Here is a 22,573-nt window from a genome sequence, read left to right as displayed (position 1 = left end):
CTGGCATCTGAGGGTTCGTGCAAGTCTTCTCGAATTTCTCTGTTATCGTCTCTAATAGCACCATTTTGTTCTCTTACATTTATAAGCCATAATTTGTTCAGCCACTCTTTAATTGATGGTAGGACATAGAGGTCTTCTGACCTCCAATCTCCAGCTTTTCCCTTTTTAGTCTACGTTGCTTCTCTACCAAGCCATCGTACTAATGCTTCCCTCCTGGGGACTGACCGGGCCCAGTTAGCCCACGAATGAACCAGTTTCTTGCCTGTGACTGCCCCTGGGCTGCTCACAGTTAAGGGAGGCCGGGGAGAATGCTTTTATCTTTTTCAAACTCAGTTTTACTTGTATCTGTCATTTTCCTATCACAGCCATTTCTGGAGGTATTCTTCCCCTAGTGAGCCTTCCCTCGTAACAACGACAACACGGCGTTAAGTAAAACCAGTCTACATCATAATTCCATCTGATTTTGAGTGTTATAGTCTACAGCCACGGTCCCCAGAGTCTCTTAAGAAATGAGGGATACACTACCTGCATCTGGGGGAGAGAATGGGGGAAAGGAGGGGAAAACTTGGAACAGAAGGTTTTGCAAGGGTCAATGCTGAAAAATTCCCCGTGCATATGTCTTGTAAATAAAAAGCTATAAAAAGAAAAGAAAAGAAAGGATGGACACACATTTCAGGAGGAGAGAATTCTGAGGGGGCGGTCAGAGGCAGAACTGAACCCCCTCTCTATACTATAGTGCCTCCGGAAAAGACTCAGCTAATAAAGCACCTAATGAAACAATTTTGAATTTCTAATGGGTTTAAATATACACGGCACAAATATAGGGCCCCTAGGTGGCGCTGCAGTGGATAGAGCTTCTGGCCTGGAATCAGGAAGGCTCTAGAGTTCAAATCTGGTCTCTGTGACCCTGAGCAAATCCCTTCACCCCATTTGCCTCCGTTTCCTCATCTGTGAAATGAACCGGAAAGGGAAACTTGAGCATCTTTGTCAAGAAAACCCCAAAAGGTGTCACCAAGAGTCGGACATGACTGAAAAATGGGGGAACAATAAAGTGGAAAGTCCCTCAGCTCTCTTGCTCCCCTCTAGCAAAAGTATCAGAGCCTCCTCACCCAGTTTTTGTTGGCCCCAAGCAAGGGGTTCACTCCCCTTCTTCTTTCCCTGGCTCTCTCGCCTCGGTGCCCCAAACAGGAGTGGAATCGTCCACATTTCTTCAGGGCGGGACACAGAAATAGCTCTAGGCTCCATTCTGGTTAGGACTAGATTAGAGAAGGCAGAAAGAAATTGTTTTAAAAGGCTGCAAGGCTTGGGGCTGCAAGTGGGAAATGGGGGGAGGCAGCGATTGAACAGGATGGAAATTGGCCCGGGAGGAATTCCAAGCACAGGAAATTTTTTTAAAAAGGATAATAGAGTTGAAGTTGGCAGGGAGTTCAGGGGTCATTGAGTCCAGCCCCCTGAATTTACAGATGAGGAAACTGAGGCTTGGCGAAGGGAAGCCACACATCTGGAAAATGTCACAGACAGCATCCAAACTGAAGCCTCCTGATGGCCAGCCCAGGCCTTGAGCCACTGTGCACTGCAGAAGGGGACCGTGGAGAATTGGGATCGACCAAAGGCACTGATGCCAGGCGCCTACTGGACAGGGAGAGGGCCACAGTCAACCTACCCGGCCCCTTCTCCGGAAAGAGTGAGGGCCTTCCCTGGGTGGGAATGAACTGGAGTTCATCTCAGGAAGGGCTTCCCTCTGCAAGGACACGGCAGTCTGGATGCCGGCCCACTGGCGAGAGGATCGAGCTTGCCACGGTTGCCGGGTAGAAGCACAGTGAGGTGCTCTGCTGCAGACCTCCTCTGATGCCCTTGGAGCCAAAGCCCTGCCAAGTCCGGCCAAGTTGGAAAGGCTTCAGGAGTGGGCTCAATCGTGGGCCTTCATGTGGGGCTCAGTCTGGCTCAGGTGCCTAATGATCCCATCCCAAGGTGGGCCGTGGGCCGCCGAGGAGCAAAGGGGCTGCCCGCTTTGTCAGCAAAGGGGGTACCCAGACTGCCCAACACCATCAAGTGGCGTTCATTGTCTACCGTGGGCCTGGGACTTGGGGGAGTGTCAGACCATCATAGTTCTGGAGGCTGGAGGACATAGCAAAGGCCATCAGGTCCAATGCCAGCATTTTACAGAGGAGGAAACTGAGGCCCAGGGAAGGGCGGTGATGTGTCCGAGATTACCCAGAGGATCCTGGATCTTGATCTGGAAGGAGCTTCAGAGGCCATTAGAGGGAAACAGAAGGGACTTGCATAGCTGGGGGGAGGGGCTGCTGAAAAGATGGCTGGGGGGGCAAAAGGAAGGCAGGTGGGGCCCCTGGAAATGGGGGCCAGCTGAAGCATTCACTAGATAGAACAGGAGAGTTTCATGGAAGCGGCTACCTGGGTAGGGGATAGTTCCTTGGTCTGAGGCCCTTGGGCCTCTCTCCATGTCAGCTTCTTCTTCTAGGATCAGAGATCAAAAGTAGTTTGTGTCTTATCCTAGCTTGGAGAGGTAGAAGGAACCTCGGAGGCCTTCGGAAACAAGCTTCTCATTTTTTACAGAAGAGGAAACTGAAACCTGGAGTAAAGTGACTGTTCAAGGTCACACATTTAAATAATCATTTTAGAAAGTCTGATTCATTTTTTTTGTTTTTTGGCTGAGGCAGTTGGGGTTAAATGACTTGCCCAGGGTCCCACAGTAAAGTCTGATTCAGGGAATAAGTCCATGGTCTTCCTCAGGTTACCAAGGGGGTCCAGGATATGCCCCCAAGCTTGAGAATCCCAGGCCCCACAGTGTCATCTTCCCAGTAAGCCAAGTTTGCAAACAGTGTCATTTTCACCCTCCCCACTCAACCAGTGTGTCACAATGTCCCATCGTTTCTAGCTTCACATCTTCCCCAATATGTCCCCTTCTTCTGCTGACACAGATGCCACGTGGGTGTGGGCCCTCATCCCTTCCCAACTGGACTACGGCCGCAGCCTCCACCTCATTCCCATTCCAATCCATATTCAACTCAGCTGTCAAGGTACTTTCCATATATTAAAGGTCTGACCATGTTACTCTCCTCCTAATAACCTTCACTGGCTTCCTATTACTTCCAGGTCCAAATTTAAAATCCTCTCTTTGGCTTTGAAAGCCCTCTATAACAGCAATCTGGAATTATGCCCAAAGGACCATCAAACTGTGCATACCCTTTGACCCAGCAGTGCTACTACTGGGCTTATACCCCAAAGAGATACTAAAGAAGGGAAAGGGATCGGTATGTGCCAAAATGTTTGTGGCAGCCCTGTTTGTAGTGGCCAGAAACTGGAAAATGAATGGATGCCCATCCATTGGAGAATGGCTGGGTAAATTGTGGTATATGAATGTTATGGAATATTATTGTTCTGTAAGAAATGACCAGCAGGATGAATACAGAGAGGACTGGCGAGACTGACAGGAACTGATGCTGAGGGAAATGAGCAGAACCAGGAGATCATTGTACACGGCAACAAGATCATACGATGATAAATTCTGACAGATGTGGCTCTCTTCAACAATGAGAGGATTCAAACCAGTTCCAACTATTCAGTGATGAAGAGAGCCATCTACACCTAGAGAGGACTGTGGGAACTGAGTGTGGACCATGACATGGCATTTCCACTCTGTTATTGTTTGCTTGCATTTTTGTTTTCCTTCTCAGGTTTTTTTCTTTGTTTCTAGATCCGACTTTTCTTGTACAACAAAACAACTGTATAAATATGTATCCATTTATTGCATTTAACATATACTTTAACATATTTACCATGTATGGGACTACCAGCCATCTGGGCGAGGGGTTGGAGGGAAGGAGGGGGGAAATTGGAACAGAAGTGTTTGCAAGGGTCAATGCTGAAAAATGACCCGTGCAGATATTCTGTCAATAAAAAGCTATAATAAAAAAGGAGAAAAAAAAGAATATGAACTTTTGGAGAACAGGGACTAGGTTTCCACCTTCCTTTGTGTACCCAGGGCTTAGCACAGCGCCCGGCACACCGCAAGGATTCAATAAATACTTGCTGACTGGCTTGGCTGGCGAGCCGCCTTTCTACCTTTCTCCTAACATTTCAAGAATCCCAACGGAGCACTCACACGCTCTCCTTGCCGCCCACCCCCTGGCTCTCTCCACACGAGAAGTCCATCTTTTTCAATCCCATATTCCTCCCATAACTTCCTTTTCTCCAGTTCTTCTTTGAAGTTCCTTATTTATCACGTGAAGCAGCCTGCTCTCGGGCACCCTGGGTCCTTCTGTCGTCCTCTGAGGAAGGCTAATTTTCAGTTCTTTGGAGATTGTCGTGTTCTATGTCTTAGAACTATATAACAACACTGGGAGCGTACTGATGTTCACGAGCTGGGTCTTCATTTCTAGAGGAAGTCCGGGGTCATTGAAGAAATATCGCTGGCCTGCTCTGCACTCCCGCAGCTCTAGGCCCAACTCTGGGGCCATTGGTGTGGGGCCCACTCTTTTAATCAGTGACTGATTATATAAGTCCATTATAGATACCCATATCTCTGTGTGTATATAGTGAATGTATGTGGATATCTATCTAGATATAGACATAAATATCTGTGCATGTATATGGTGAAGTGTGTTATGTATATATATAAATATATTCACAAACATATATCTCTGTATATAGTGAAAGTATATATAGACATATATACATGTCTCTGCGTATATAGTGAATGTGTGTGTATATCTATATATAGAGATAATAGAAATAAATATCTGCGTGTATAGTGAACATATATACATATCTGTATGTATATATAGTGAATGTGTGTATATATACATACATACATACATACATATATACACATTGATAGACAATATACAGACACAGATATAAATATGTACATATGTGTGTGTGTATATATATGTGTGTGTGTGTGTGTGTGTGTGTGTGTGTGTGTGTGTGTGTGTATATATATATATATATTTTTTTTTTTTTCACACATTCACCATAACAGCATCTGGCTGCTCAACATTACTATCCACCATCCTCTCACCAGCCACCTCACCAAGGCTCTGAGCTCTCCTTCTGGCTGGAGAAGCTGTCCTGCCCCTACTCCAATTCCTCCTCCATCCAGCCATCAAAGCCATTTTCCTAAAGTCCCCATCCCACTTACTTGCCAAACACCAGTGGCTCCCTACAGCCTGCAGGATCAGATCCAAAATTCCCACTGCTCATTCAAAGCCCTCCGTAAGTTGTGAAGTGATACAACCATCCTGTGGAACGATGGGAAACTATGCCCAAAGGATTTTAGAACTTCATATCCATTGACCCAGTGGTCTCACTACTAGGTCCGCACCCCAAAGACAATATAAAAGAGGGGGGAGAAGGAGTCACACGTGCAAAACTGCAGCAGCCCTGTCTGTGTGGTGCTTGGAACTGGAAACTGAGTGAATTGGTTGGGGAATGGCTGAATAAATTATATAAATGTAACGGAATATTATATAAATAATATAATATATTATATAAAATATATGAATATGATATAGATATAATGGAATATTACATAAATAATACAATATATTACATAAAATATATGAATATTATATAGATATAATGGAATATTATATAAATAACACAATATCTTATATAAAATAGATGAATATTATATAGATATAATGGAATATTACATAAATAACACAATATATTATATAAATATATGAATATTATATAGATATAATGGAATATTACATAAATAACACAATATATAAAATATATGAATATTACATAGATATAATGGAATATTATATAAATAATATATTACATAAAATATATAGTATAATATATGTAATATAAAATATATCAATATAATGGAATATTATCGTTCTACTAGAAATGAGGAGCAGGCTGATTTACGAAAAGGCTGAAAAACTTTACATGAACTGATGCTGAGGGAAGTGAGCAGAACCAGGAAAGCAGCAACACTGTGTGATGATCAACGACGACAGAGTGAGTCCTCAGCAATTCAGTGATCTGAGGCAGACCCAAGCCATTTTGAATGGAAAATGCCCTCCTCCCCGCTCCCCCCCCACCCCCCATCCAGAGACCTGTGGAGACTGAACGTGGATCCCCTGACACTATTTTCTTTCACCTTTTAAAAACCATTTCTCATGGTTTCCCCCTTTGGTTCAGCTTTTTCTCCCCCAACTTGACTCAGGGAAATATGTAAAAAATGAATGTACATGAATAAGCTAAAAATAATCATTATAATAAGATAATAAAATAAAAACAAAGCCCTCCATAACCTCACCCAGCCCCCTTCTACGTTTGCAATATTCTTCTATCTCACTCCCAGCCGTTGCGTCCAGCTCTGTGCTCTGGGCATTTTCTCTAGCTGTCTCCCAGGCCAGGAACCCTCTCCCTCCTCCACTTTTGCTGACTCTCCTGCTTTCCTTTAAGTCTCAATTAAAATGCCCTCCCTCTCTTAATCAGTTTCTATTCATCTGTGTATAACTCGTTTTGTCTATATGAATATATTTGCATATTGTCTCTCCCTTTAGACTGTAAGCTCCTCCAGGGCAGAGATTGTCTTTTGCCTCTTTTTGTATCTCTGACCGCACACGGAGCTCAGCACATAGTAGGTGCTTATTCACTGTTGAATGACTGGATTGCCCAGAACGGGAGATTCAGAGGGAAGAATGGGTTCAAAGGGAAGTTTCTGCCTCAGCGAACACAATCTCAGGACTCCAGCTGAATCTTTTCTGTTTAAGTGTCTTGGAGGAACCCGGTGTAGACAGGCAGGGGCAAAGAACAATGCATTCACAATGGGAAGACCTTTGTTGGAGTCTCAGCACAGTGAGACTTGGCCGTTCAGTGCCCCCTGTGAACAGGTAGTTTTCTTCTCTCTCAGATGGGGCTAAATATCCCCCAGCCACCTGCGTGGCGAACTGCCTGCTGGGTTATTTTGGGGAAAGTGCTTTGGAGCTTTGAAATCTATATGGAAATGAAGCTTTTATTATTCTCCTCGGCGACCACAGCCTGGGGCTGGAAAGGGAGCTGGAGACAAAGGGAGACAAGCCTTCGCCCAAGCTGGGCCTGGGGCTTGATTTCCTTGGGGACTGAGTCACTGAAGTGAGTAGGAGAATGGGATTTAGTTCACTTTCTCTGGACAGGCAAAGTCACTGAAACCTGAGACATTTTTAGCTAAGAGAGGACTGGAATCGGCAGGATTCTAGCTGACCGGGAGATAACATGGGGTTCCCGAGCTGCAATTCCTAGATTCCAAATGCTGGCTCTGACATGATGGTGGGCAGGGCCTCAGTTTCCCTCTGCTGTAAAAGGAGGGGGCTGGGCTAGCTAGCCTCTGATCTTGCTGAGCCTATGTAAGCTGAGGGAAATGAGGGGGTGGGGTCTCCGAGTTGCCTTCCAGCTCTAGAACCCCGATCCGGTGCCGTTCTCCTCGGGCAACCCGGACCGGGCCCGGAGCGGCCAAATCACGCCAAGCAGCCGGTCTGTTCCTCTCCCGCCCTGACGTGACCGGACTCCCAGTCTCCAAGGCCCTCGCGGCCACCTGGCAACAGGGTCACGTGCTGTGCTCACCACAGCCCTCCGGGTAAATGGGTCCCCAGCGGGCCCGCAGCAGCGGCCGATGTTCTTGGCCGTTTCCCCCGGTTTTTCTCTCGCCGGATCCCACACGGGCTTTGGGAGATATATATGTCTGGGAAACCGACACTGCAGAAGTCCCAGCTTGTTCCCTGCCTCGATGCTGAGGCGATAAATATAGACTCTGCAGCCGCTGCGGAGATTTGGCCAGGATTGGGGGGGAGGGGAGGAAGGGGTGACTGATGGGGACAGGCTGACCGGGAGGGAGCTGCCACCCCGGGGTCCCTTCTTAGTCTTTCAACACCTTGTGGTGGGACGGACGGGGAGGGGGCCCCCAAATCCCCGTTGGCAACGTTCCGCGGTTGGCGCAGGGGTGGGCGGGACATCAGGCCGGGGGCAGCGCTTGTTTGGGGGCCAGAGAGAATCTAGCCTGATAGATGATATCAGCCTTATGAGCAAAACAGGTTATTCCTGGCCACCCCCACCCCCCACCTCTCCCCCAGCTCTTCCCCTCCCCCTCTCACTCTCCAATTCTTCCTCAAGATATGCAAAATCTAAAGATCCCCATTGGATCCAGTGGATTCCAGGAGGCAGGGATTGGGGGGGGGGGTCCTCTCATTCCTGCGGCCTGGAATTGCCCTGCCTCTAAGTGATGAGCCAGCTTTTCCCCTGAGGGTTTTCCCCCAGCAGAGTCAGGGGGGCCAATCAGGTAGCAAGGGAAATGTCAGCTTATTTCTGGGGAGAGCTCTTGCCAAGAGGGCTCAGTGCCACGGGGTGTCCAGGATCCACAGCGGCCAGTGCCGCCAGTCACCTCCTAGCCTTCCGACGGCTCAGCCTCCTGGCCGCAACCCCTTTGTCCCACCAAGCCATGGAGAGGAACTCCAAGCCTGCAGGGGCTGAGGACACTTCTCTGAATCTGCCCACCAAGCCAGTGAGTCCCAGGGGGACGTGGGATCCATGTCACAGTTGAACCTGGGGGAAGTGGGATCTCGAGGGTTGGGGTGATGGAGATTCCATTTCATGATCAACAGTGATCAAGCTAATGTCTCTGGCCCTCTCCCAGCCCCCACTGATCACCTAGGGGCCTTGCTGCCAATCTTGGGGTTGGGCTGGGGGGGGGGGTAGGGCTGGTAATTAGTTCTTTCTTAGATGGGGAGAAGTTAGTCAGATCACCTGAATCCGGGGCTAAAGAAGAAAACAATGAGCAAACTCTACATTTGGCAGGAACTCACCCAAGGGGGGGGGGGCTTTCCCCACCTGCTGCTCTCTTTATTCCCAAACTAACAATTTATAAAGTGGGGGAGGGGGCCAACACGTATGTTCAGCTCCATGGGGAGTGCTCCCTCGTGACAATGGTCTATACTCATAATTTCACCCATTGCATTGGAGGGACTCAATTGATCCTGGCTCCCTTAATCAATATCCCTACCATACTCTCTCCTCCACCCCGGTTAAAATCCCAGAAAATGAAACTGGAGTGGGTTGGACACATTTATCCACATTCCCAGTTCTGGATAGTTCTCCAGAGATCTGGAGAGGTTCAAATGGCACTTCTGATATTTTGGCTTTGGATGCTTCTCCAGCTGAATCCCCGTTCAGATTGCAGGGGGGGGGGAAAGAGAAGGCAACAAAGGGGCCTCTTGGGTCAGCTTTGCTATTCTAGGAGCCCATGAGTCAACTGGCCTCGGCATGGTTAAATGCTACCAATCCTAGGTTGATGAATATTTTTTTTGGTCAGTTATTCAAATTGATTATCATATTTTCAAATGACAAAGTTAGGAAAGACAACGACTGTACCGGACGACAGCGTCGGCCATCCACCGAAATCTCGTCTGGCTAGAGTGTGGAGATGGGTCTGATAAAATGAAATCACTGGAGATAAATGTAAAGTTTTAAAATTTGGACTAAAAAAAAAATCAACTTCCCAAACATAAAATAGGGGAGGGGTGGCTGAAAAGCAGTTCATCTGAAAACAATCTGGGGGACCTTAGTGGATCGCAAACTCCATATGAACCAAAAGTACGATGTGACAGCCGGGGAAAACTAATCTTAGATTGATTGCATTAAGAGGCATAGTATCTGATACAGGGGAGGAGCTGGTCCTGTTGGACTTTGCCCCGGTCAGACTGGATCTGAAGAGTTGGATTTAGTTCTGGACATTGGAGCTTAAGAAGGACATCGATGAACTAGAGAAAAAATCACTTGGGCAACTTTTCTTTGATAAATCGGTTAAGGAATATTTAAGGGCCTACCCTCTGTCAGGTACTATGCTGCTAAGGACTCGGGAGACAAAAAGGCAAAAGACCGCCCAGTTCCTGCTCTTAAGAGAATTACTGTCTAATAGGATGAAAATAACTACGTACCAAGGTATATACGGGCTAAGCAGGAGATAATTGACAGAGAAGGCAGTGGAATTAAAAGGAGATGGGAAAGGCTTCCTCTAGAAGGGGGGACTTCAGCTGGAACTTGAAGGAAGCCAGGAGGGGGAGATGGGGTGGAAGAATGTTCTGGGCAAGAAGGACAGCCAGTAAAAATTCCCGGACCCAGGAAATGGAGCATCCTTTTCAATGTACTCGGGCCTGGGGATTAAAGGGAAATTGTGCACCAACATCTAAGCAGGGCAGTCCCTGGAACAGGGCAGAGAGACCCTAACTCCCTAATCTCCGTGTATAATCTGTGAAAGGCTTCCCTTCCAATGAGTTCATTCTTCCCACACCAACCCCTCCCCTCACCTCATGGTCACAAATTCTAGAGCACAGAACCGTGCAAAACATGGCAGTGAGCTCAGTTTACACGTCCAGCATGCTCAGAAAAGTCACGCTAAGAAATGAATCGTCTTTCACGGCACTGGAGAATTTGCTTTTTAAAGGAGCCCTGTGGAAGATGGTTCTATTGAACAAAATATTCTTCCATAAAGCATGTAAACACTCCCTCCTTCATCTTTAGCAGCCCATTGACAAGGATCTCTGGGCCTTCTCTATGCCGGGGATTAATTTAGCACTGGGGAAAATCATTATTTCGGTAAACTGGGTTTGCTTAAGTACGGGCCCGTCTAGATGTGCCATGGACTCTATCTTACAGATACTACAGGCAAGGGGTGGGACTACCCCGTGACGTTCACTTCAATACGATTGAAGACAGCGCATAGTGGATAGTACATAGAGGACCTCCATGAGCGTGGGGACACTGACCAGTAACGCGAAGGGCCGACCCTCCCTTAGTCAAGACAGTTTTGTAGGAAAACAGAAGGCAGGCACCAACTCTTCTCAAGTAAGCTATTCCATCAGTCAATAAATAAGCATTTATTAAGCACCCAAGTTCCAGGCCTTGTGCTAGGTGAAGAGCTTTAAATGGGGATCATTTGTTCGATAACTCCGACCTCTGCTCTGTCTGACCATTCATCACTCTCATGTATGCTGTTTTCCCCTACAGAAGGCAAGTTTTTTGAAGGTCAGAACTATCTTATTTCCTTCTACTTAAAACGCCAGGGCTTAGTTCATTATACTATATAATATATACTATAATGTACTTTATACATTATACATTATACTATATAATGTACATTATACATTATACTCGCCACATAATAAGTGCTTAACAAAGCCTTTTCATTCGCTCATTCACAACAATCCCACAATTCCCTAGCAGGCTCTTTCAAGTTGGGCAGAACCATGCAGAGCTGGGGCTGGCAGAGCCTGCAAGAGCCCAGAGTCCTCTTCGTTTCACGATGAGCCATTGGATCCCTACCATTCTGCACCCATGAGTGACACAGTTTACTCCACTGTCAGCAAGTACAGTCAGTTCCACAGAGATTTCTGAGTTTTTATGTAGCTTCTCTGATAAAGAGGAAACAGTCTGACCTTTCAAGTGAGGCTCCCCTCTACCTGCAAATTAGAAAGAGCCCAATGGGATTGATACCCACCTTAACATTTGAGTCACACTTTTCATTCGTAATTCTAATCCCCTGAGGAGGACAGTGTAGGTATCATAGTGCCATTTGGCAGATGAGGAAACTGAGGCCCCAAAAAAGAATTTGGCTGAAATCTTATGGCCAACAAGTTGCAGTCTGGCCTTGAGTCCGCCCGACCCTTAAGTCCATTCAGTACCCTCCCAGTGGGAATAGATCCATGAGAATCAATTTTTAGTTGGGATCTTTAAGGGAAACCTGTTCTGAGAGTCATCTGATTTTCCATGAGAGTGAGCGGCTCACAACTGGGAATAGGACTGCTCCCCTCCCCACCCCCAACCCCCAGCAAGCTTCCAACCTAAAGAGAAGATGGCTGTAGGATAAGAGTACAAGTGGCCTAACCAAGAAAAAAGTAGGGGAGAATGGAGGTGGTGGGAGTGGGCAAGGACCAGGCAAAAGGGACCCCTCCTGTAAATAAGGGGATGGTTAAGAGTCCCGCCCTCTGCAAGGATTAGGGCTGAGGGGTCTCTAAGGGCCTTGGATACCTTCCAACAATTCCAACAGCCTCACAGTGGAGGCTTCGGCCATCCAAGTGGCTGTCCTTGGATAGAGGAGGTGCTGAGTAAATGTTTTGGAAGGAAGGGAGGAAGGGAGGAAGGAAGAAGGGAGGAAGGAAATAACAGAGGAAAGGAGAGAAAGGCAAGGAGGAAAAAGAGAGAAAGGAGAAGAAGGAAGGAAGGAAAGAAGAGAAGGAGGGAGGGAGGAAGAGAGGGGGAGAGAGGGAGAAAAAGGAGATGGAGAAGGGGAGAAAAGGAAGGGAAGAAGAAGGGAAGGGAGGAAGAAAGGAAAAGAGGAAGGGAAGAAGTGAGAGAGGGAGGAAGGAGGAAAAGAGTAAAGGATAGAGGGAAGAAGCTGTTAGAGAAGAAAGGAGGGCAATGGGCTGGGAAGGGAGAAGCTGTATTTATGTGAACCTGTCAGAGCACATCTCAGCCAGTCCAGCATCACTGCAGTGGCCCCTCAGAGGCCTCTCTTGATTTCTGACTGCTCAGTCATTGCTCCAGATCCATGGATCCCTGTGCCCCCCCAGTCCCCAGAGTCAGACTTCAGAGCTGAGCTTGTCCCCTCCACCCACCCACCCCCTCCTGGCCCGAGGGCCCTCCTGAGCCAAGAGGCCTTGCTGCTGGCTCAGGGTTCCCTCTGTTTCTCCGGGCATTGCTGCAAGACCAGTGGCCTAGCAGCCGGGTGCAGCAATGCAGTTGCTGTTGAGACTCAGCCAGCAGGCAGAGAGAAGGGAACCCAATCTCGTCCGCTGCCGAAGCAAGGAGTCTTGGCGGCTCCCCGGGGAGCAGAGCGCGAGCCGCAAGGCTGAGGAGCCCGAGGAGGGGCTGATGCCGCCGGGGCTGGTGACTGGGTTATTAACATTAGCGTTATTATTTTCATTATTATCATCGCTGCTAGTGTCTCAGCGAGCGAGAGAACTCTGTTCCTTCAATCAAGGAGAATAATTGAGCTCTTCCATGTGCCAACCCCGTGGGAGAGCCAGAGCCACAGACAGGCACCGTCTGGGCCATTTCCACCCTCTCTTTGCTTGCAGTCTAGCTGGGAAGACAAGCCAGTTGCACACACTCTTGGTCCATGGAATAGTGCACATAGAGGTGGTCCCGAATGCTGTCTGGACCCACCCCGCAAAGCGGGAAGATGGGGCGGAAGAGTTTGGGACAAGGCTGAAGCATTCTGGGGAAGGCCGGGGCAGCTAGAAAGTTTAGGAAGAGAAAGATGCCGAGCTGGGCCTCAAAATTGGGGCCAGATTCGGACAAGAATGATAGGATAGGGCATTCCAGATTGGGGACCGGCTGAGCAAAGGCACAAAGTGTCTTGAAGGGATGCTGAATATCTAGCCTAGTTAGAGAGGGGGGTTGTTTTGACATAATAATGGGAGATAAAAATAGCCAAAGGGGAAGTTTAAGGTCAGCCAATTTGGAGCCTTGAATGTCAGGATCAGGAGATTTCACTTTATCCTTTGGGCTAGGTATTCCTAACTTCTGTAAGTTAATCCTTTAACTTTTGTGAGGGCCTCCTCATCTTTGGGGGACTCCTCGACCCCCTCATGTAATCAGATGAAGCCCGTGGAGTTCTTAGAATCACACTTTTTTTTTTTTTTTACTTGGCAGTCATTTTATTTTTTCCAATTACATGTAAAGATAGTTTTCAGCATTCCCTTTTGTAAGATTTTGTGTCTCAAATTTGTTTTCTTTTTTCTCTTTCTTCCCTCCCCCCTCTCCCAGACAGCAAGCGATTTGATCTAGGTTGTATGTGTACAATCATTTTAAACATATTTCCGTATTAGTCATGTGATGAAAGAAAAGTCAGAACAAAAGGGAAAAACCACGAGAAAGAAAAAGCAAAAAAGATAAAATATTATGCTTTGGTCACATTCGGTCTCCATAGTTCCTTCTCTGGATGCGGATAGCATTTTCCAACACAAATCTATTAAAATTGCTTTGACTCACCTCATTATCAAAAAGAGCCAAGTCCATCAACTAATCTGGCTGTTACTGTGTCCATTGTTCTCCCGGTTCTGCTCGCTTCACTCAGCATCGGTTCCTCTAAGTCTTTCCAGGCTTTTCTGAAATCATCCTGCTCATCATTTCTTCTAGAACAATAATATTCCATTACATTCATATATCATAACTTATTTGGTCATTTCCCAATGAATAGACAGAGTCAGATAGAACCTATTGGCTCTCAGTAGGTCTCCACTTGATTTTAGAATCACATTTTAAATATATAAAATATGGAGGATTAATGAAAAAGGAAACCAATCCTATCGGAATTTGTTGTTGTTCAGTAATGTCCTATTCTTTATGACATCGTCTGGGGTTTTCTCGGCAAAGATACTGGAGTCATTTGTCATTTCTTTCTCCGGCTCGTTTTACAGCTGAGGCGACTGAGGCAGACAGGGTGAAGTGACTTGCCCAGGGTCACACAGCTAGTAAGTGTCTGAGGTCGGATTTGAATTCTGGTCTTCCTGGCTCCAAGGCGTTGTTCTATCCATTGCAGCGCCGCCTAGCTGCTGTCAATTATAGCGGAATAAGACTCATACATTTAGAGTTGAAAGTATAAACAGACTATAATTTAGAGGTAGAAGGAAGTGTCAAGGTCATCTAGTCCCCACTCTTGAGCTAGAAGGACCCTTAGAGACCAGATAACTCTCTCATTTTCCAGCAGAGGAAACCAAGGGCCAAAGAATGGAGGTTACTTATCCAAGGTCACAAAGGGATAATGATTCTAGAGCGGGAAGATTCCGGAGGCCCTGGAATCCAAGCCTCTCCTTTTACAGATGGGACGACTGAAGCTAATGATATGCAATAATGTGTTAAGGTCACCAAGGCCAGATTTTCTGAGCAGGGAAGGGGTGCGGAGGGCGTGATGAAACCCATCTCTCCGGAAGATCGATTTTGCAGTTTAGCACGGGAAGGATTGGAGAGGAGAGAAACAGAGGCGGGGAGGACAGTCAGCACTTACTATGATACTACAGGCAAAAGGTAGCGTGGGCCCGGACCAGGCTGGTAGCTGTTAGTGGAGAGGGGGCACAGATACAGGAAATAACACAGAAGGCACAGGGCTTGGCAAGTGGTGGACGTGGGGGCGAGTTTCCATTTAATGCTCCATTAAAAAACACTTGGTGGTGAGAAGGGTTGAGCTGAAGTCTCAGCTAGAGCCTGGGTGGCCGGAGAGGCTAATGGGAGCAGGAGCTAATCAGAAAGAGGAAGGAGAGCCCGTTTAGAGGTAAGGAAGAGGGTCTGCTATAATATATAATATATATGTGCCGACATGGAGACCGTCCTAGTCATTGGGATTCTGGCCCTTTGGGGCAAGCCCAGGAACCAGCCTGGGTTTTTTCTTTATTGCTTCAGTCAGCAGGGTCGGCTCTTGCTTAATTGCCCTGGTAGGAATCCAGAACGGTGGTCTGGATAACTCCAAAGAGTGGATTATTCAAAAAACCATTTGAACTTGGCTTTGGGAAACCTACCCGGAGCCTGCTCATCTTTCCAGGGCTGGCTTGAGACCCTTCCCCTCCACAAAGTCTCCCTTGACTGTTCCAGTCCTGCTCTGAAATCTTGCAAAAGTCAGTAATTCGAAACTGAGCGATCTGACGTTTCTTGGCTAATGTATGTGAGCAGATCCCTTCACCTCTTTGGGGTTCGGTTTCCTCAGCTATAAAATAAATGGGCTAGACTACATGATTCCTTAGGTTCCTTCCAAGTCTATCTATAGTGATGATTTCAGGAAGCTGTGTGACATGGGGCATCTCCCCTCCCCTCCCTGGGCCTCAATTTCCCCCTGTATAAAATGAGGGAATTGAACTAGATCTAGGTCTCCGAGATCCTTTAGAGGTTCGAGATCTGGCATCCTAATTATTTCCTGACCATTTTCAGACTAGGGAGGTCTAGGAGAAGAACCATAGAATTCTAGCGGTAGAAGGAATCGAGGAGACAAATTCTCCCAAGAAGGTGGATGGTTGACACCCAGGGAAGCAAAGGGACTTTACCAAGTCCTCCAGAGCAGAGTAAAGGCACAACTGAGCCTCAAAGCCAGGCCTCCACCTCCTAGTTAGTGCAGCACATTGTGCTGTTTTTGATGGTAGGTACTATCTCTTGTGAGTTGATTGAAAAGCCTCAAGAAGACTTACTGCCTGCCATGTTTCCAATAGGAACATGATAGCAATTGGTTTGCTGTGAAATCCTTGCAGTTGTGTCTGACTCTCTGTGATCCCTTTTAAGGTTTTCTTGGCAGAGGTACTGGAGTATTTGTCTATTCCTTCTTCAGCTCATTTTATAGTTGAGGAAACTGAGGCAAACAGGGTAAAGTGACTTGTCCAGGGTCTCACAGCTACTAAGTGTCTAAGACAGATTTGAACTCAGATCTTCCTGATTCCAAGCTCAATACTTTATCCATTCTACCATGTCTTCCTAAGTTCAAATCCAGTCGCTCATTTACTAGCTGTGGGACTCTAGACAAGATACTTCACTCTCAAAATGAGCTGGAGAAGGAAATAGCAAACTACTCCAATATATCTACCAAGAAAACCCCAAATGGGGTCACCCACAGTCAGATACAACTGAAAAACAACTGAACAAAAAAAGACACCCAAAAGAGTGAATCTCTAACAGTGAAACTTCAGGCAGCAAAAAGGTGACCTAATCAAACTTAGCCCAGTGATAGCACTATTAGGCAGATTTCCCCAAAGAGATATAAAAGGATAAAAGGACTCGTATCTACAAAAATATTTTAAGCAGTTCTTTTTTGTGGCAAAACTGGAAATTAAAGGGGGCGCCCAAGTTGTGGAATTCACCGAGTCATATGTGAATATAATGGAAAACTACTGTTTTAGAAGAAACCCGGGAAGACTTGAATGAACCGATGCAGAGCGAAATAAACAGAACCACAAGAACAACTTATTCAATAATAATACCGGAAAGACAATCAGCTCCGAAAGACTTCAGAACGCTGTGATGATCACAAAGCGCAACCACAATTCCAGAAGGCCCACGGTGAAACATCTTGCCCATCTACTGATGGTGCAGTGATGGATACAGGGTGCACAGTTGTCAACGTGGCAGTTTGTTTTGCTTGATTATACATATTTGCGATAGGAATCTTGTTTTTCTTTTCTTTTTCCAACTGGAGGCATAAGTGGGAGGGAAAGAAAATAGATTTTGGGTCTTTGAAAACATTTTGTCTTTCAGGTGCTCCGACTCTGACAAAACCCCTACTATTTTGAGAGTCTTCCCCTCTCGAGGCCTGCATTGGGTTGGCCCATTCTTAAGTCTAATCCTTGAGACCCAAGGACTCAAGAGTTAAGTAGAACCGAGTCTAGCAGGAATAAATGTTGACACCAGTAGGCCTGGGAGTGGGGTAGAAATAGATGAGGTTGAAAACAGAGTTGGGCCCTCAATGAAAAGATTCCTGAATTTAAGTCAGAGGGGATAGTATGTGTGTTACCCCCTCTCCAAAAACCCAAAACAACCCAGAAAGAGAGAAATCCTGCCTCTGGTAACACAGGGTTGGATTATGGGAAAATGGAACCTTGAAACGCAGCCAACTCTTGAGTGGTTTTCCATTTATTTTTGGCCAGTGGGACGGGCTGTTGGAAAGTTTTTTTTTCTTTTTCCAAAAAAGGGGGTTGTGTTTTGTCTTGGTTCCAGGAGAATGAGAATGAAGGGAACCAGCTTCACTCAGAGGATCGGGACGAGGTGGAGGCCCAGGCCACTGCGCAGTGGAGTTTGGCAGCCAAAATGCAGCAAGTGAAAAATTACCTGTGGGACCCTGAGAAGAGGGAGTTTTTGGGCCGGTCAGGCCAGAGCTGGAGTAAGTGGGGATTGTCTGCTTTGCTTTATGTCTTTGCGCCCCTGCCGCTGGTTTGTGACCCCGGGATAGATGACTTGGAATGTTTCTCATAATAGAACTCGGGAGCCCCCCCGGAAATGGCCGTGAGGACAAGGTCACCCCACTGGCGCTCCTCCGAGGGAATGGTGGTGGAAATGGCAGGGCTGTAGGTCTGTCTGCTGGGGCTTGGAAGACTTTTGGTCATGAAGAAATTTGGGATAACCGGGGACTCTAGTCAGAGTCTTGGTAGCTAAAGTTGGAGGAGATCTGCAAGGTCATTTAGTTCAACTACTTCATTTAAAGGAGGAGGAAACAGACCCAGAGAGAAACAGGTTAATAGGATCTTGGCTCTGGAGCCTGGAAGGGGCTTCTGAGGTCATCTAGGCCAACCTTCTCACTTTATAGAGGAGGAAACTGAGGCCCAGGGAGGGAAGTGGCTTGTCCAAGGTCATACCTAGGATCCTAGGTCTAGAGCCTGAGGGACCTCGGAAGCCAGCTAGCCTGATGCTCTCATTTACCGAAGAGGAAACTGGGACCCAGGGAGGGGAGGGGACTTGCCAGAGGCCCCCAAAGTGGTAAGTGGCTGAGCCAGAATCTGTCCCTTTGACTCCCAATCCAGTGCTCTTTCCATTGCACCATACAATGGTTTATACAGCCGTTTATACAGCCTGAATCCAAACCCAGGTCATATAAAGAACTTGAAGGAATCTTCAAGGTCATTAAGCCCAACCCTCTCATTTTAAAGGGGGCGTCCGTAGGAAACCGAGGCTAAGGGCTGCTTAAGGTCACATAGGTAGAAAAGGGCAGAGATGGGGTAGGTCTTCTAGCATCAGATTATTTTGTTCTACCATACCTTCTACTATGTCTTAACCCCACCTGGACTTCTTTCTTGAAGAAAATCTGAATTCACAAAACTTTTCAATTGAATCCAATCCATTTCAAGCCCTTACTTCCCAGAAGGTGCTGTACTAGGCCACTGGAGAGACCGGCAAAAAGCAAAATGGTCACTACCTGCAAGCGATTTACACTCTTCTGGGGAATAGGAGGGAGAAGCAAGCACAGGTGAGGTGATACATGGAGGCCTGAAATAGTAATAACTGAAGAAAGGGCCAGGAAACAGGTATGGCTTTCAGTAGGAGGTGCCATCTGGGTCGAGTCTAAAATGACGGTCAAGTTCTAGAGCAGTGGAGTTCAGCGGGGATGAGTTCCAGATCAAGGGGATGTACATTCTGAGCTGAAAAAACACCACGTGTTGGCCAGAAGGTAGAGTATGTGAAGGGAAAAGAATCACATATGGAGGCTGGCAACCAGATGGCAGAGGGCCTTCCAGACCACGCTGAGTTTGTATTTTCTCCTGTAGGGAACTAAGGAGCCAGAGGGAAAGTTCTGCAACTGTGGTCTTCCCGAGTTGCTTCTGGTGGCTGCTTTAAGGCTGGATTAGGAAGGAGACTCAGTCTTCAGAAAAAACAAGATCCTCCACTGGGTTCCTTTAAAGCACCAGCTCCCCTAGGGCAGGAAAGTGTTTGTTTGCAGATGATTGACTTTCTGACAGGTGAACTGGGAATAGAAACAGAGAAAATGACAGCTAGCCAGGCAAGAAGCCCCTGGCAACTGAAGGGCCCTCAGAAGAGGAAGATAAATGAAGCATCCTGGGGAAAAACAGCCTCCGTTTTAAGACAACAGCAAGACAGCAATTAAGTTTGTGAGACAACGGGAGGGCGGGAATTAAGTTTATGAAAACCTGATTTGCACATTTCATGCAAAATATGACCCAACTTTAAATCAAACCACATGAAATAGCACTGGGTTTTGCAGCTAGAGATCTCCTTTCTGTAGAAGCTAGACAAGAGGACAAGAGCCCACGGCTTCCCGATGGGCAAAGCTGCGTATTCATCCTGGTGATCATTTAGCACGTTTGCCATAACTTCCGGGTAGTTTGAGCAAATATGAGTAAAGCTGACCCCTGGGAGAGAAAGGGCTGGGCTCCAGTCCTATCTCTATTCATACCGACTGTATGGCCATGGTCAAGTCATTTAACCTCTTAGTAGCCCCCAGGCAATTTTTTAAAGCTAGTTGGACAGTAGGTGCTGACCTGTGTAGGTGAAAATTTGGGAGTTCTCACGCCAATACATTAGCCAAAATTGTGCCTTCTCGTTTTATTTTAACGCAGACCCCTCACTGCTAAGATTTAGACGGGAGAAGGAGGGGAGGAATTAGCCAAAGAGGGTGGGTTGATTCTGGTGGCTTCAGTGGACAGCTCCTACCTTAGGATTCCACTCTGGGCCCCCACCGGGAAGTGTTGGTAAAAGCAGGTGAAGAGGTAGGAATAATGGTTCAACAATGGGTCTCCCATTCCTTTATGAGAATAGAATTATTCCCATTCCCTTAAGAGAATAATTATTCCCATTCCTTTAAGAGAACAGAATTATTCCCATTCCCTTAAGAGAATAATTATTCCCATTCCTTTAAGAGAACAGAATTATTCCCATTCCCTTAAGAGAACAGAATCAGTCCTATTTCTTCACCTGCCTGTAGAAAAGCATCCAGCAGCCTGGGGTTGTTTGTTTGCTCCCCACCACACCCAAGGGGAGATCTGAGGAGCATTTTCCCCAGAGGCGTGGGCCATTTAGCTCTGGGCCTTCTGGAATCCGGTAGATGAACTTGCCTCTGAGAGAGTGACTTTAGGACCTAAGTGGAGGCAGGCAGAGATAGGTACTATCCCATCCCAACTCTCAGAGGAGCTGATCTGGAAGCTCCCAGATATGGGAGAAGCAGCGGCAAAGCAATGGCGTTCTGGAGGCGGTGGGGCAGGGAGAAAGAGCAAGAGCTCTGGAGTTGGAGGCAGGACCCGAACCCAGCTCTCTGGGCCTCAGAGACTGGCTCGCCATGGCTTCTCCAGTCTCTTCCTATGACCTCATGCCATTGGTAACTTCCCCTAGAAGGTCAGAGGGGAGATCACCCTCGTAAGAAAGAGGAGCCAGGAGGTGAGCGGCTGATGTCAGCCAGGGTCCCGCGGAGGTTGCTGTCGGTGTGGACTCGGCCACGGGCTCCACAGGGACAGGAGGGATCGCAGATGTCCAGGAGTTGAGGCAGGGAATGGTAGACTAGTTATGACGGACAGGCTCACCTCCCATGGCCAAACACTTACCAAGGCCCGTGGCTTCTACTTATCTATCTCTCCAATCTGTCCCCTCCTCTTGGTTTTGTGTCCCTTTCCTTAGTTCAGAACCTTATGCCCACCCAACTCCAGCCTCCACTTTCTCTCCATCCTAGCCGCCCTTTCATATAATCTGATCGCCACTGTCCTGCTCAAAATTCCTCTGCGGCTCCCTGTTGCCTCTAGGGTCCCAACTCCTTTATCTGGCTTTCTGGTCTGACTCCAGCCTACTTCTCCAGCTGACAGCCAATCTAGACTCCTTGTAGTTCCCTATGGACACCTCACACTCCTACCTCTGTTCATGCTGTGAACAAAGGGCCTTCCTTTTGGCCCCTTGAATTCCTACTCATTTAAATCCCCCCTTTAAAGTCCAACTGAGATGTGTAGCCCGATCCCTTGCCACCTCCCCGGTAATGACCTTCCCCTTCCTCCTTGAACTTCATATGACACTCTGTGTCATCCTTATGCCTTGCCCTGTAATTATCTGTGTTTGTGTCGTTCAAAATGCACTTATTTAACAAACATTTATTAAGTGCTTACTGTATGCTAAGCATAGAAGATTGGAAGGCAAAAGCTTCTAGGAAGGAAGCTGAGCCTCAGAGATAAAGAGGGGAAGGCATGGGAGACAAAGGCCCAGAAAGCTGGATGACAGAGTACCCCGTACCAAGAATGATGAGGCCAGTCTGGCGGGATCACGAACGTGCCCGTGAAAGGAAGTGTTGTGCAGTGGGCCTGGGAAAGCAGGCTAGGGTGGATTGTGAAGGGTTAAAGCCAAACCAATGTGGAGGAGTTGGCAGTTGATCCTAGAGGCCACAGGTAGCCCCTGAAGCTTCTTGGGGAGGAGAGTGACATGATCGGACTACAATTTGATGGCTCTGTAGAGAATAGAATGGAGCGATGAGAGATGAGGCAGGGAGACCAGTTAGGAGGCTGCTAGGGTAGCCTGGCTGAGAGGGGAGGTGAGTCTGAGCTAGCATGGTGGCTGCGTAAGGGGATAGGACAGGGACGGAGTGGAGAGACGGTGTGGAGGAGAACTGGCCAGATCTGCTGGATGGGAGAGGCGTGGGGTGCAACTCTGGCTCATCAAAACTCCATCTCTGTGCATAGTAGGCACGTTAGAAATCTTTGGAAGCTGGGACTGAAGCTGAAGGGATGCTCGCACTGCGGCCGGAGTCAAGTCCATCGTTGAACGAGAAGACGTCCCCTTCCTACTCTGGGCCCGTCTGGAAATGTGGATCCTGTGCCACAGATTGGGCAGTGGGTACAGTGGAGGGGGGGCGTGATGTGGTGTGGAAATGCCTTTGCCAGCAGAAGGCAGGGGCAGGATAGGGGTCGGTGCTGGGCAGTGGCAGGAGAGGGGTCAGGGGATGGGCAGTGGGTAGGATAGGGGGCAGGGAACAGCAGGGAAATGAAAATACCTTTGCCAGGGGACGGGCAGTGGGTACGATGGGGGCTGCAGTGCGGCATGGAAATGCCGATGCCTTTGCCAGGGGATAGGGGACGGCACGGAAATGCGGATGCCTTTGCTAAGG

At 47.5% G+C, this 22,573-nt stretch overlaps 1 protein-coding gene across 2 annotated transcripts in view; it reads left to right on the top strand.

Annotated features, from left to right (window-relative positions):
• The first annotated feature begins 8,293 nt into the window (after positions 1–8,293).
• The window catches only part of ATP1B4 (ATPase Na+/K+ transporting family member beta 4), a 32,704-nt gene continuing 18,424 nt past the window's right edge, over positions 8,294–22,573 (top strand). The window contains exons 1-2 of one of the 2 annotated variants that reach the window (XM_051968139.1): positions 8,294–8,518; positions 17,704–17,866. In XM_051968139.1, coding sequence (XP_051824099.1) covers positions 8,309–8,518; positions 17,704–17,866 — 373 coding nt within the window. In that variant the 5' untranslated portion in view covers positions 8,294–8,308. Of the gene's footprint in view, positions 8,519–10,690; positions 10,858–17,703; positions 17,867–22,573 lie in introns of those variants that run through there. The other variant, XM_051968140.1, reaches the window with a different exon arrangement.

Source organism: Antechinus flavipes, chromosome X (genome assembly GCF_016432865.1).
Source record: "Antechinus flavipes isolate AdamAnt ecotype Samford, QLD, Australia chromosome X, AdamAnt_v2, whole genome shotgun sequence".
NCBI classification, from domain to species: domain Eukaryota; kingdom Metazoa; phylum Chordata; class Mammalia; order Dasyuromorphia; family Dasyuridae; genus Antechinus; species Antechinus flavipes.
This window is presented reverse-complemented; position numbering and strand designations above follow the sequence as displayed.